The sequence below is a fragment of the Phoenix dactylifera genome, chromosome 17 (assembly GCF_051530095.1).
Source record: "Phoenix dactylifera cultivar Ajwa chromosome 17, Ajwa_hap1_PhDact_Kaust_v1.1, whole genome shotgun sequence".
Taxonomy (NCBI): domain Eukaryota; kingdom Viridiplantae; phylum Streptophyta; class Magnoliopsida; order Arecales; family Arecaceae; genus Phoenix; species Phoenix dactylifera.
The window spans coordinates 11,759,105-11,772,393 of record NC_143206.1 but is presented as its reverse complement, the minus strand read 5'-3'; the positions used below and the strand labels follow the sequence as shown (position 1 = coordinate 11,772,393).

The 13,289-nt window shown below is 37.3% G+C and overlaps 1 protein-coding gene across 1 annotated transcript; it reads right to left on the bottom strand.

Moving 5' to 3' along the window:
* Positions 1–1,435: 1,435 nt before the first annotated feature.
* LOC103711710 (uncharacterized) lies at positions 1,436–12,412 on the bottom strand. Its single transcript, XM_008797958.6, has 5 exons — positions 11,931–12,412; positions 8,895–9,004; positions 8,446–8,817; positions 6,350–7,085; positions 1,436–1,881 (listed from the first exon to the last, which is right to left on the bottom strand). The coding sequence occupies exons 1-5, from the start codon at positions 12,169–12,171 to the stop codon at positions 1,808–1,810; spliced, it is 1,533 nt and encodes a 510-aa protein (XP_008796180.2). The 5' UTR covers positions 12,172–12,412; the 3' UTR covers positions 1,436–1,807.
* Positions 12,413–13,289: the final 877 nt, after the last annotated feature.

Sequence of the window (13,289 nt, the reverse complement as noted above, 5' to 3'; positions counted from 1 at the left end):
TGAAGTCGGAGGTGCGTTGCAGAGAAGAAGACGTCGTTCCACGACATCCGCAGCCTACTGAGAGAGTGTGGCTTTTACCAGACTATGCATGTTTACAGAAAGACAAACTGTGTCGCTGACTGGATTGCCTCTTTTGCTGCTCATCACTTTGGAGGATTTATTTAGACGGACCACGTATATGTGCTGGACCTTCTATGTAGTTTTTTATTTTCTGATCTTGTAGGCCACATTTATATCCGAGAATGTGAGCCGCGGTTGTACTAAAAAATAAAAAATAAAAAATAATGCTAGGAAAACTTTTAGGCAAAAAGACTTCTTGGAGTTTGTTTTGATAAGAATCAAGTTAAACGCAGACTTAAAAAAGCCTTCAAAGCTTAAACGTTCTCATAATTTGCATCCCACCCCTTCGCTAAATGATGATGGATATAAATCTACAAGAAAAAAAAAAGAACGAGAGGAAAAGCAGGTGATATGTTGGAAAAAATATGAGTGGGAACAAAGTAACGAGAATGACTTATTTGTATTTGCTTGGAAAGGGAACTGCTGCTTATGATGACAGCGAAGAGATTTGTCTTAGCTCCATTACCGTCAAGCAGAAAAAGAATAAGAGAAGGTAAATAAGATGCTCGTTTCTCTGTAGACTTCCAAAACAAATGATTGACAATACAAGCCGATTCTATTATAGGTGGCAAAATGTGACCTGATCTGTTAATCCAATCTATATTCGATCTGCCATAAACAGATTTGGATTGCAAATAGGCCGGCCAATTTAATCTGTTTTAATATTCGATTGGATTCGAATTTCAGACATATAACTCGTTTAACCTATTTAACCCATTTAATATTCAGGTTGGATTGTATCAAGTAACCTATTTAACACATTTAACCTATTTAATATCTGTTTGATCTATTTAAAACTTGATTAACATGTTTTTATCATGTTTAATCCGTTTAAACAACTACTGGCATCTTACTTACCATTGTTCTTTGAATGCTACGTGTGCGCGAGAGTGTATTTGCGTGAACCTTAAAGGCAAAGAATAATTGTAGAGGCGGATCTTTGAGGAATTACCAAAAGAAATGTAGAAATAGATCTAGATTTAGATATTTGCAATATCTAAAGGTAAAAGATGCATGGGGAAGAAAAGTAGATACTATAGATGCAAATATTCAATTAATGAAACATGTCATATGGCAAAACAGTCTACCTTTGATAACTTTCGCAGGTCAAGCTCAGACAAGAAACAAGATATTTTGGTTGATGTTGGCTCTAGTTTATCGACAGTATGACCCTAAAAATTTCCCCTTCCAATTCATACTTAAATAACAATACTTAATAAAGCAAAAACCAAAAGCCACTATTCCCAAACAGAGGTATCTATGCTGGAATAAGAGTACAAGACCCAAGAGAAGGTAACAACGCTGGAAAGAAATATAACTGATCAAAATTCATGCATAGATGAACCTTCCCAAAAGAAGAGAATTACTTCCCCATTCAAGAGCAAGCACCTGCCCTCATTAGGGGCAAAATACATTCGTTTTACTCGATTTTCTCCGTAATAGTACAAAGAAACAACACATAAACGAGGGCCTGCCACCTCTGTGGCTTTGACCAGAAAATACATTTGCGGTGCATTAATATCTATATATACATACATTAAATTTTCCATCTGAATGAAGGTGCAACATTTTTGTTGCACCCGCATGCAAAGTTACAGTCTCTCTTATGCAGCATCGCAGAGCAGTGTACCCCGCTTCTCAAAAACTGAGTAATTTAGCTCTAGAAAAAAAATGTTTCCTTTGTTTGCTATAAACGCATCAACAAATAGAACAACAGTACTGCAAGGACCCAATGGATAGAAGGCTGGCCTGAAGCAGAAGCTGCACAGAAAATGTCAATAGCTTTAAGCTGAGGAAATTCAGATGGAAAAGATAGCAGTTAAAAAAATGATATTCGGAAATGAAATATCAGCTTGTTAAAAAGAGCTATAGGAGGCTTGGTAAGTATTGTTATTTACTCCATTCTAGTTATATTGACTCCATCTTTTCCTGCTATACCCTCAAGCACCAGCATGACTGCATAACTACGACACGATTTGCTAAGCTTTTATTGAACTTTAAAAGCAGGATAAAATGAAAGATGTAAGCCTTCAGAAAACAAATGTCTTAAAGCATTTGATTTGGCAAGACAGTCAAGCAGCATGCAAGTACTACAAAACCATCCACCCCCAACAAAGCAGGATAAAATGAAAGATGTAAGCCTTCAGAAAACAAATGTCTTAAAGCATCTGATTTGGTAAGACAGTCAAGCAGCATGCAAGTACTACAAAACCATCCACCCCCAACAAAAAACCATTTGTCAGGGCATGGGAAAAAGTATAACAAGGCTTGCATATTTAGAAATCTGTTTTTAAACATTATTTATGCAATGCCTAATTCTTTAACAGAAAGCCATTCTTTTTTTTATTTAGAAACCCACTCTTTAAACAAGCATCCAAGGCCCATGCTTTTTCTTATTTCAACTTTTGACCTCTTGGTCTAATCCAAGACCTTATGCTCTGGCCAGCATGCATGTAAATAAACCAGCATACAACTCTCCCACATTGCAGCCTTGTTTGGACAGCTTACATACAAGGAGACAAGGACATAGGATGGAGAAGTCCAAGAATCAATAGGGTTCATGGCTTGCAATCACAAGATTTGTAATAAGGGTAGAAATCTGGACCCAACCCATTTCAGAAGACACAGGGTGGGGTTCAGGCCTGTAAATGTTACCAGTTGTAAGATCAGGTCGGTCCGGACCACCTAAAATAATGTATAAAGATAATATGTTCAATTAATCTATTAATATTTAAAAACATATTATACATGACATAAAAGCTAATATGCAGTCTATATATAAACACCCTAGCTCTAAATTTACTCCACCTATATAAAAGCATATTATACATGATATAAAAGCCAATATGAATTCTAAATCTAAACTCTTAACTCTAAATTTACACCACCTAATTTCTACTTGAACTTCCCCTTCCTCGTCTCCTCCTCCCCTCTCCACCCTCTCCCTCTTCTCCCCTACTTGCCCTCTCCCATCTTCTCTCCCTTTTCTCCACTTCCTTCGCTTCTCTCATCTCATCCTCACCTTCACCCATCCACTTGCATTCCAGTCCTGTCATTTTTGTGGGAGATCTGATAATGAATCATATAAAACTTGCAAGGACTGCCTCTGCTGCCCCAGTTATTCCGTCCGGATCATCAACCTTGACAAAACCTCCAATACCGACCTTGTGTTTCCAGCCAGCCAACCAGGCCCAATCTGCAAACCTGCCTCCACATTGTTATTGCCAGCTAGCCATCTGGACCTCAACAAAACACCAAAACAATTCTCAGTTGCTCGACTGCTACCTGGAACACCAAGACGCCATCCCAAGCCCGCCTCTGACCATGGGACCACCATCTCTGAGTACAGACGCCCCATCCCACCATCATTTGGCAACCCCACCACTGAAACCATTGCTTTGTTGTCAGTGACGTTAAATGTTTTGATGTTCCCTTTCTTCTTCCTTTTTGCATGTGCTTTTGATCAAGTTTGCATCAGGCCAGGTAGGCCTTGCTATCAAAGCTTAAGCTGACTGACTCGCTGCCCCCCCTAATTTTCAAAATACTGGATATTATTAGATGGATTTTGGATACAAAAAAACTTGGACTAAGACACAATGGCCTCCATTAATTTATCACGCTTCTTCCTTCTTCCCTTAACAACTTATCACTCAAGTTTTGAGATGTTACACAGAGTGATCGAGCAGCCAAACAAGTGCTTGATATGCAAAGGAGCCTAGCACAATTACACCACTACTAAGCTTCCTATAATGCACCATGTTCAAACTTTATCATTCTTAAATCCCCAACATGCCACCTTAAAGTCACCATTCCTTCTACATTGTTTTGTGAAAATTGGTCTAATAGCTGCCATATTATATTTCCAGTATATTAAGTATTTGGAAATGACCCATATAGCCTCTCCTAGGTTTGGGACTCCATACAAGTGCTTAACTCATCATAAAATCACTATCATATCAGGACCAAAGTACTCCAATTCAACCAAAGAACCAAAGGATTGGCCCTTTGACTGACTAGTTTTTTAGACTGCCTAAATGAAAGAACCAGCAAAACCCAACCAGTTAAAAGATGTTAATTATAAAATATCAATTTATCAAGTGGCTAATTGATAAATGCATCAGTTATAAAATGTTGTTTCGCATAAAAAAGAGACTGTTGTAAATCATGGTGTCTTGTATTTAGTTGTTTACATTAATCTTGCATTTTTGAGAGAATGGAAGGAGACCCACCCAACATTAATCTTTGTAAACTACTACAACAGGGACCTTTGCGGAAATCTCAGCTCATCAAGGATTATACCGATCATCTATCCCTGCTTTTAACTCGATGAAAAGACAAAAGAAGCACGAACAATGATGCTATATAGCCTACCAAACAAATAAAAAAAGAGAAGTCCTTATGAACACCAAACAAAATTTATAAAGCATCTAAAGTTTCTGCGAAACCTAGACAAATCAATCAAATATGGGCCAAAACTGATGGAAATAGGCCAAAATATTGACACTGACCAAAACCCAAAACTTGGGTGGCAATCGGGTCAGGTCGGACCACAAATGGGTCAAGTCAAATACATTATAGGTCAAAACTCCATCAACATGAACCCGACCTGTTTACTAAATGGGTCAAAAATCCAGACCTGAACTTAACTATTTTATTAAATAGGTAACCTAACCCAACCTACAATAGGTTGAATCAAGTTACAAGGGTTAACCGAGTTAAGCATTGACACCCCGACCCAAAACTATGGCCTGGTTTCAATTTAGTCCCACTGAAAATTATTTATTTCAGATGAAACAGGTCGATTTTGGCCAAAACTAAAAGCCTTCAATAACATACAGTTTTTTTTTCATAATCATTTAATTTTTAGCTTATCTGAATGGTTGACCCAGCAGTTGAATAGGCAACCCGGTGACCCAGCCTCTCAGACAGGTCAATCTCCAGTCCAAGTATGACAACTATGTTTGTACCTACATTCACCCTAATTTAATACTACTTAAACATGTTTTTGTTATCACAATAAATAATATGTTCCAAAGTGGGGAAAACAAACTAAGGAAATCCTTGCTCGTGCAGTTCTTACAGCAAACCCAGCTCTCATAAAATCAGCCAATTTGGACCACTTAATGCCTGCACAATGTGCCAGTATGAGACTTAGGAGCAAAATGTTTCACGTGTGTACTCTCTCTATACATGCACACATGAGCACATATGCATCATGGCATGAGCATACATGCTCGAACACATGCATGCACACCTACATGTATAACTTTAAGCACAAACACATGCATGGAAGGCATGATCTTGCACACATTTGAATGCCTTTTTGCCTCAACCCAATATGGAACAAATAAGGCAGTTTATCTATTTTAGAACTTGCAAAATTATAATCTATGACATCAGGCAACAGGACTCAACTAGCATAAAGAAAATTGGATAGTATTGCCAAAAGCAGGGACAGAAATATTTCCATGGGGGAAGGAGCAGTCTGATCTATGAGTAGAAACAGGTTTCAAAGTCCCTGCATACATCATTTACAAACCAACAGACTTGGGCAACATGCCACTACATAAGACCCTTGTATTCAATATCATCATACAAAGGATCATGAAAAAGTTAGTAAATTGGCATCATGACTTGTCTCACTGTCAAACATTATGGGAACAGAATTGCAGTAAAATCCAGCACATTTCTGCTCACAAGCTTAGGAGTAACAGCTCAGCATAGGACTTGATATAAAAAATGCAAGCCTTTAGCTGAATGATAAACATGCAACAAGAGATGACTATGATCATGCATGGGATGGATACAACTGTTTGATGCTTATATAAACATAGAGCTAAAAACTCTTAATACAAACAGCAAACAAATGACTAAACCTATCAGGGTTTAAGAGCATTTACGCAATGAAATTATAACTTAATCAGGACTAGAGTAAAATAACTTATGACTACAGCCAAATGACAAACTAGAACAAAAGAACCTTCAATCTAACTCATAAATTGGGGTATGGTGCCAACTTCATAAGCTCTAGACATTGTAGTGACAATAAACTCAGACTAGGTCATGCCATTGTTTTAGAAATGATGCTACCTCAATAATCTCAGGACATTATATTCTCTTTGTTTGTCCATTCATTGGATTTTCATAACAACATACAGTTCTTTTTAACAACAAGAAAAGCTACAGAAATTCGGAGTTTAAGATAAATACTTTAGTAAGAAAAACTCACATGAATGTGGCACAGGTGAAATTGATGGCTTTCTGTCAGGAGGGTTGACATCTGTTACACTCTCACTTGGAGGTTGTACATGAGCAAAATAGGCAGCAGGCAATGGTGATGCTGCACGCATGTCTGGATCTGGAGCTGGTGAATTTTCATGCACATGTGGAGCAATAGAATGCTGTGGTACAGGCTCAGGTGAAGCAGAATTTTGTGGACTAGACTCTGGTGCAGCTGAATGCTGTGGAGAGGCCACAGTTGCATCAGAATGCTGTGGAGCAGCTGCAGGTGCAGCAGCTGGAACAGGAAAAGCTTTGCTCTTGGGCCTGTTAGAATATCCAAATCGGCAACGAGAGGGAGCTGGAGTTTGGTAACTGCGTCGAGGAGGAGCAGCAGGAGCCAGATGAGTGTCTGGGTGACTGTGATGGTGGTGGTGGTGGTGGTGGTGATGGTGGCGGTGGTGGTGATCTGGCTGAGGTTGAGGAGTTGGACTTGGTGAACTGCTGCCTCCGCTATTCAGAGAATGTTGAAAAAACGAGGAAAGTCGAACCTGCTTTACTTTACCAAATACAGTGTGGTTGAGACCAAGATTGCCTGCAGAAGAATTAGAGATGCTCTTAGCCAACTGTTTCAACCTTGATAATGAGGGTTGGTTATTCCCAACTTTAAGCACAACGAAGGTCTCAAGAGTTGTTGGAGGAGCCACCGTCGAACCCTCTATATTTGTCAAACGAACATACAGATTCTGCAACACATGTAAAGCAGATGTAAGTTTATTATGAAATTACAATAACAAGTTTAGGCAATAACTTCTAGCAAATGCCTCTTAAAAATGAATGTTTAGCAACTACAAATAATGCTCTAAAATGATTGCATATTCCCCTAGATGGATGCTTGTTTCTCCATTAAGAATTGGAGATCAGTTCTTTTCTTCAAAGCAGTTATATGCCTCGAGCAGCAGGCCTGCATTTTGAGCAAATGGATAGACTAAAGTCTTCTCAGCTAGAAAATTTCTAACATCACAAACTCTTTAGAAATGAAAAATTTCTAACATCACAAACTCTTTAGAATTGAAACTAGATACATGTTTTAACAGAGTCATCAGAAATTGGAAGACTTCAGTATTTCAGGAAAATTTTCACTGAGTAAAGTATTCTGAGCTAGCAAAATTCTAGCATCACAATTTCTTCAGAAATAAAAAAGGCTAGCAGTGAGACTCCATTATGTTTTGACAGAGATCCCTTAGACAAAGAAAGGCCTTAGTATGATGCATGTTAAAATATTCTCCCAGAAAATGATATATATAATGGTGCATTCACCCAGATGCAGAAAACAGATTCGGACACATGTCCTCTCAAAGATCATAAAATATTGACTATATTAAGGTGTGAAAAATAGCTTAATTTTTTTAAGTGCTACCTTATGAGTTATTGGTCAATTCATGATGCTACTGTTGATTTTGAACATTTGAATAGTTGTGACTTGTTTGAGGTGGACTCTGGAAGTTGTAAGTAATGCCTGTCAATTAGTGATGTGATCTTGTGAAACAGTCAAAATTATAAATAATAATTTATAAGATTGCTCATTTGCTAAAGGTTCAGCGTCAAGAATGATAGGACATCTTGTAAAAGCTTAAAAAAAAGTAAAGAGGCTAGAATTATGCTTTTTCAAAGTCTAGTCGATTAGTTATCAAAATGCATGTTCCTCAGCTCAGCTCTAAGATTAGCTCAAATATACAAGAAGCATGACATTTTCAGAGTATTAAAAGAATCTATCTTTAACCATGCTCAAAAATGACAAAAATTGGACTCTTCAACTTTATTCTACTTGGTTATACATATTGTTGGAAGAGCTGCTAATATCTTAAAAAATTACAATCTAGAAATTTGATAAGCATTTCTGCGGTCTGACATGTATATGGCTAATCAATAGATGTTAGACAAAGATTTCTTGAGCCAGATGCAAGGTCCAGGTAACACAATATATAAAACAGTAGACACTGATTTAAATTATTAAGAAAATTTAAGCATTACTATAGATAAGTTGCCAGAAAGAATTTATATGAAAGAAACAACCATGGAGCAGAATATGATAAGCGGGCAAACCTCGTAAGAATTGAGCAGCAGCCCCAACTTCATCTGGTCCTTCAGTTCACTGAGTTTGTCTTGTACTTGATCGATCGCGACATTTAGACTGAAATTAAAAAGAGAATGCAGTTTCTGCAGAAGAAAAGCATTTTGTGGAGGGATAATCGTAATTCCTCCAGGGAACTTTAGCACCTCAAAGAAGGACGAGTTTCCAAACAGGGACGTAGTCAAGTGGAGAGTTGACTGCCGCGTAACCAAGGACGTAAAAGACTCTCTGAGAAGACTTATCTCAGCTGACGATATAGGTAAATTTTTTGGATAAGGCCAAATGCCAAACACTACAGTTGTCCAATTTGATCCGGCTAAAGGTTCTAGAGAACTTAGAACCACCTGAATTGAAATCATTGGGTAAGGACGTGCACATTTTGGATGGACATTAAAAAATTAGATAAGAGTACAAAGCTTACCAAGGAATTAGGAACACCAATTTCTTCATAGATATCATATTGAAGTTTTGAGATATTGGCACTTAACATAGCTACGGACTTTTGCAGTCTGAAACTTGCTACGATATCAGCTGCCAAAATTAACTCTCTAGGTGAGAAAAGTTCAGATACTTGAAGTATAGCAATATTAATAAAAAAATGACACGAAAAATCATAGAATATTGTAGTATGATTCTTAATTTCTGATATCTTTAATATCCAGACTTCTGGAAAAGAAAAGAACTTCAATGTAATTAAAGGTATAATTCAGACAAGTCATGGCATAAGTAGATCCTAGCTATTAACAAATTCAACTTCATCCAAAGTGGAATACTTAAACAAGCCCGCCCTTATTGGTGACAACACGAAGCAGTTTGTCATCATGCATCTCCATCTGGTGTTGCCTGCTATTGTCAGCATCCACTCAGCTTAGCAAAAGGATGCACCAGTAAAAAGTTAAATGATCTTTGATTAACCATTAACAGTTTCTCTGTAATATCGTCAACCAAATTAAACCATAACTGCTAGACAAAATTCCACTCTGGCACTAAGAAAACATGCATAAAATTAGTAAGAGTTATGTCTGTACTCGCACTGTAGTGTCATCTATTTCGTAGGGCCTTCCATATTTATATTTAGCAAGCAAATGATATTGATAAAGGCTGTTAGTGGCTTACAACAGTTTATAAGCATCAAACCTTAAAAAAAAAATTAAAAAGATCTTACCTATATCTGCTGTCTCCATTCTTTTCTATTAGTTAAATAGATGTTGCATAGATTTCCTACATCTGCACCCTCTACTCCAAATTCCTAAAACACTACAAGTCCGTGGTATCACAAGTGGCATGACGCCCTATAAAACTAAATTCATTTGAACATCTCCCCTTCAAAGTTTTATGATATCAGAGGATGGGTCACCCTCATGAAACCTTCCAACAAGCTTTGTCGACCTACAATATCAGATCCACCCATCCCCATCACTAAATTGATTTGCCACTGCCTGAGCTTATAGCTCATGCCTTTGTCTGATCCATTGAAGCATCATTTAGTCATTTGTATATGGAAAAGTTAACAGGGTTTGTGTGGTGGTTCTAATTACTGACTAAAATAATTCCAAGCTTCTTCCACTAGATACACAAGACCCGAAGCTATTCAGCTGGGCTTTTGCCAGTTCATCAAACTAAACAGATTTCATTTGGGAGCTTGAAAACATGAACAAGTGCTACCATTTTAGCTAGTGAATACTGCACCAAAAGCCTTTTTGAGCATTCTCTGTTAATGAAGTACCAAAGGATGGGCTCGTTCAATTCTTTTGCACCTTCATCCTCACCACTACTGATCCTTCAGAGCCTATCTCTGATTATAGTAGTCCCTAAAATATAACAAAAATGATAATACCAAATTACTCCATTTTTCATCTTCAATTTGGATTTGTTTGCCAATGTTACTACCTACTTACTCCATTTACTTTGACATTTGATTGCATGTGGTACTCCATTTTTAAATTCAACATGCATAAAGAACTGCATTCCATTTCATTCTCTTAAACAAATAACCAAAACATTCAAAGTCTGAATTATCTTCCGCTAACAATTTGAAACGAGCATTGTTCATCATTCAATTGATTAAATTGTTTTTTGACAAAATTGTTCCTGAGCAAAAGCATGTCCTCTTCTATGTAGTGATCTTTCTCTTATGCAGTAAGACACTCAATTACACAGTATCCTAGAAAAATGCCACTTGTGATTGGTTAATGCAAAGTCCACCAAAATGGGGGGAGAGACACTTACATGTTGTTCTTTGTACCCCTGAAACTTAAATTTCCTCAAAAAAGTAAGCTCATAAATGTGAATTAAGTATGTAATTCACGTATCACCTAGTAGAAATTAATTGTGCAATCTACGTGCCCTTAACCACCATGCCATTACTCTTATGGATGTCCAAAACCAAGTTTTTGCTGGTGGCAATAGATGCTTCATAATGAAAATACTTGCATAGCCTTACATTTCCTTGCTTGTTTCTTTACAAGTTGGCATACTTGACAGCGATCAAAACATTTCTGAGGTAGAGCTTCCCTACAACCAAAACTAAGGCATTGTCAAAGCTCAGATAAGCCTTCAGGACCTTCACTCTTGAGTTTACACGAAGAACATCATTGGGCTCTCATACAGAAGGCCACCATCATAAGGAACAAAATCCCCCACAATTGTCAAAACTATGCCAGATCTTGAAAACAATGGTTAAAATCCGAGGCAACCTGCAACGGCACTTCCAGATGAAGTATATTAAATAACACCACAATCCATCTTCCATAAACTAAAAAATACAGAAAGCAACCAGAATAGCTTCCAACAGATACATATTAAAATTCCTAATAGCACATAACCGAATAAGGTCACTCTATAATCTCCAGTAGAAATCCAGATCAAATACAAACTTGGGTACAGAAACATCAAGAGTCCTTAATCATCAGTCTGATCTACAATCCAGCAGTAACTTAGATGAGCTCAAACTCTAGATCTATTCCAACACATTAAAATTCAGTAACCATCCAAACTGACTCACTTTACGAAACAAATTTAGGGTTTCTCATCAACGATCCTAAAAGGAAACTATGCATAATATTTTCCATCAACATAACAATCTGCATCTATCTAATCAACCCAGCATCCAAAACTGTGTTTTCATCAAATCAGAAATTCACTCTCATTTCTAACTAATCCAAGAATAAGAATACAAATGCCCACAAAAACTTAACGAAAATTAAGAAATAAAACAACAAATTTATGAAGATATCACATTTTTCAACCTATAAATCAGCTAATGCAAGTCCACATCAACACAAACCAAATAACCGGAACAAGAGTGCATCAAACCAATGGCAACACGAACAATTTCAAACTGCCCTAGAAAAACAGAAACATGCCGCGATACAGCAATGCACCCCAATGCTATTGCTGAAACCTCCCAAAATCCACCCAAAGAACCCAGCCACTCCAAACACTACCAGATCCTCACCTTTAAACCGCGGGTCCCGATTCCGACCCATCAGATCCCCACTATGCCTCAAGAATGGGGGAAGCCAGAACACGGCCGACAGCAGTATGGCAAAACCAAGAACCAGCGCCACAACGCACCGCGGCCGCACGATCCTACCGATCGATCGGCACTGTTGGCAGCTCCCGCAGGCATTCCCCTCGGTGTCCTCCGACGACGAAGGGGCGGTGGACAAGGACTGCTCGCCTTCGGCTTTCCCCATTGCCGCAGATCTCCTCAGTCCCCATCGCCACTCTCCTCATCAAAAGCTCCCATTGCCGCACAAGGAGATCCAAGGACAGAAGCAAGAGGAGGAGAAGGACGAGAAGAAGAAGAAGAAGAAGCGAGAAAGCTAGGGTTAGAGTTAAGGTTTCGTTTTCTTGCGTTATTTTTTTTTTGGGTTAGGAGGAGGGGAGAAAGAGAGGGGGAGAAAGGGAGAATTAAACTGCAAATGAGCGTGGAGTAGTACTGTGCTTTCTTTCTTATTTATTTATTCCGTCCTTTTGTTTTGCGCGGATCCAAGCGTGGTTTCATCCGTTTAATTTTTTTTTAAAAAAAAGTCCGATTGAGAGGCGAGGCGAGGCGAGACCGGTTGTTCCCGTCACGGCGGTATTGGGAATAACGTGTTAACTGCTGTAACCGCTGTTACCGGTTGTTAACTGAAAAATAACAGCCTTTTTCCTTGCTGAGATCACTGTTTATAAAATAAAATTTATTTTTTACTACCTTAAGGATTTGAATTTGGATACCTTATTTTATTTATAAATAATAAAAAATTTAACATTTAAAATATATTATTTTATTAGAAAATAATATATAATTTAACTTTAAAAAATCGGTATTGTAATTATTAAGAAGGTTATCCAAACACTAGATCCATTGCAACATTTGCTACTATTGAGGAATAATGTGTTGCTGTTGCAGGCTATTAACTAAAATAGAGTAGTTTTATCCTTGCTTGTATCACTGCTTATCCAATAAGAAATTATTTTCTAATATGACATGAAATTTAAACTTAAATATTTTATTTTAAGAATATATATTTTTTATTTTAAGTTTAAAAAGAACAGTATTGTAATTACCAAGAAGGTTATCAGATTCATTCCAACAATTGCTACAACTGAGAAATAATGTGTTGCTGTTGCAGACTATCAACTAAAAAATAGTAGTTTTTTTCTTGTCCATATCACTGCTTATCCAATAAAAAATTATTTTTTAATATGACATAAAATTGAAAGTTAAATATTTTATTTTAAATATATACATATATTTTAAATAATAGTCTCATTAGATAAATTTTTCATTATAATTATAGTACAATTCCTGGCTACATGCCAAAGT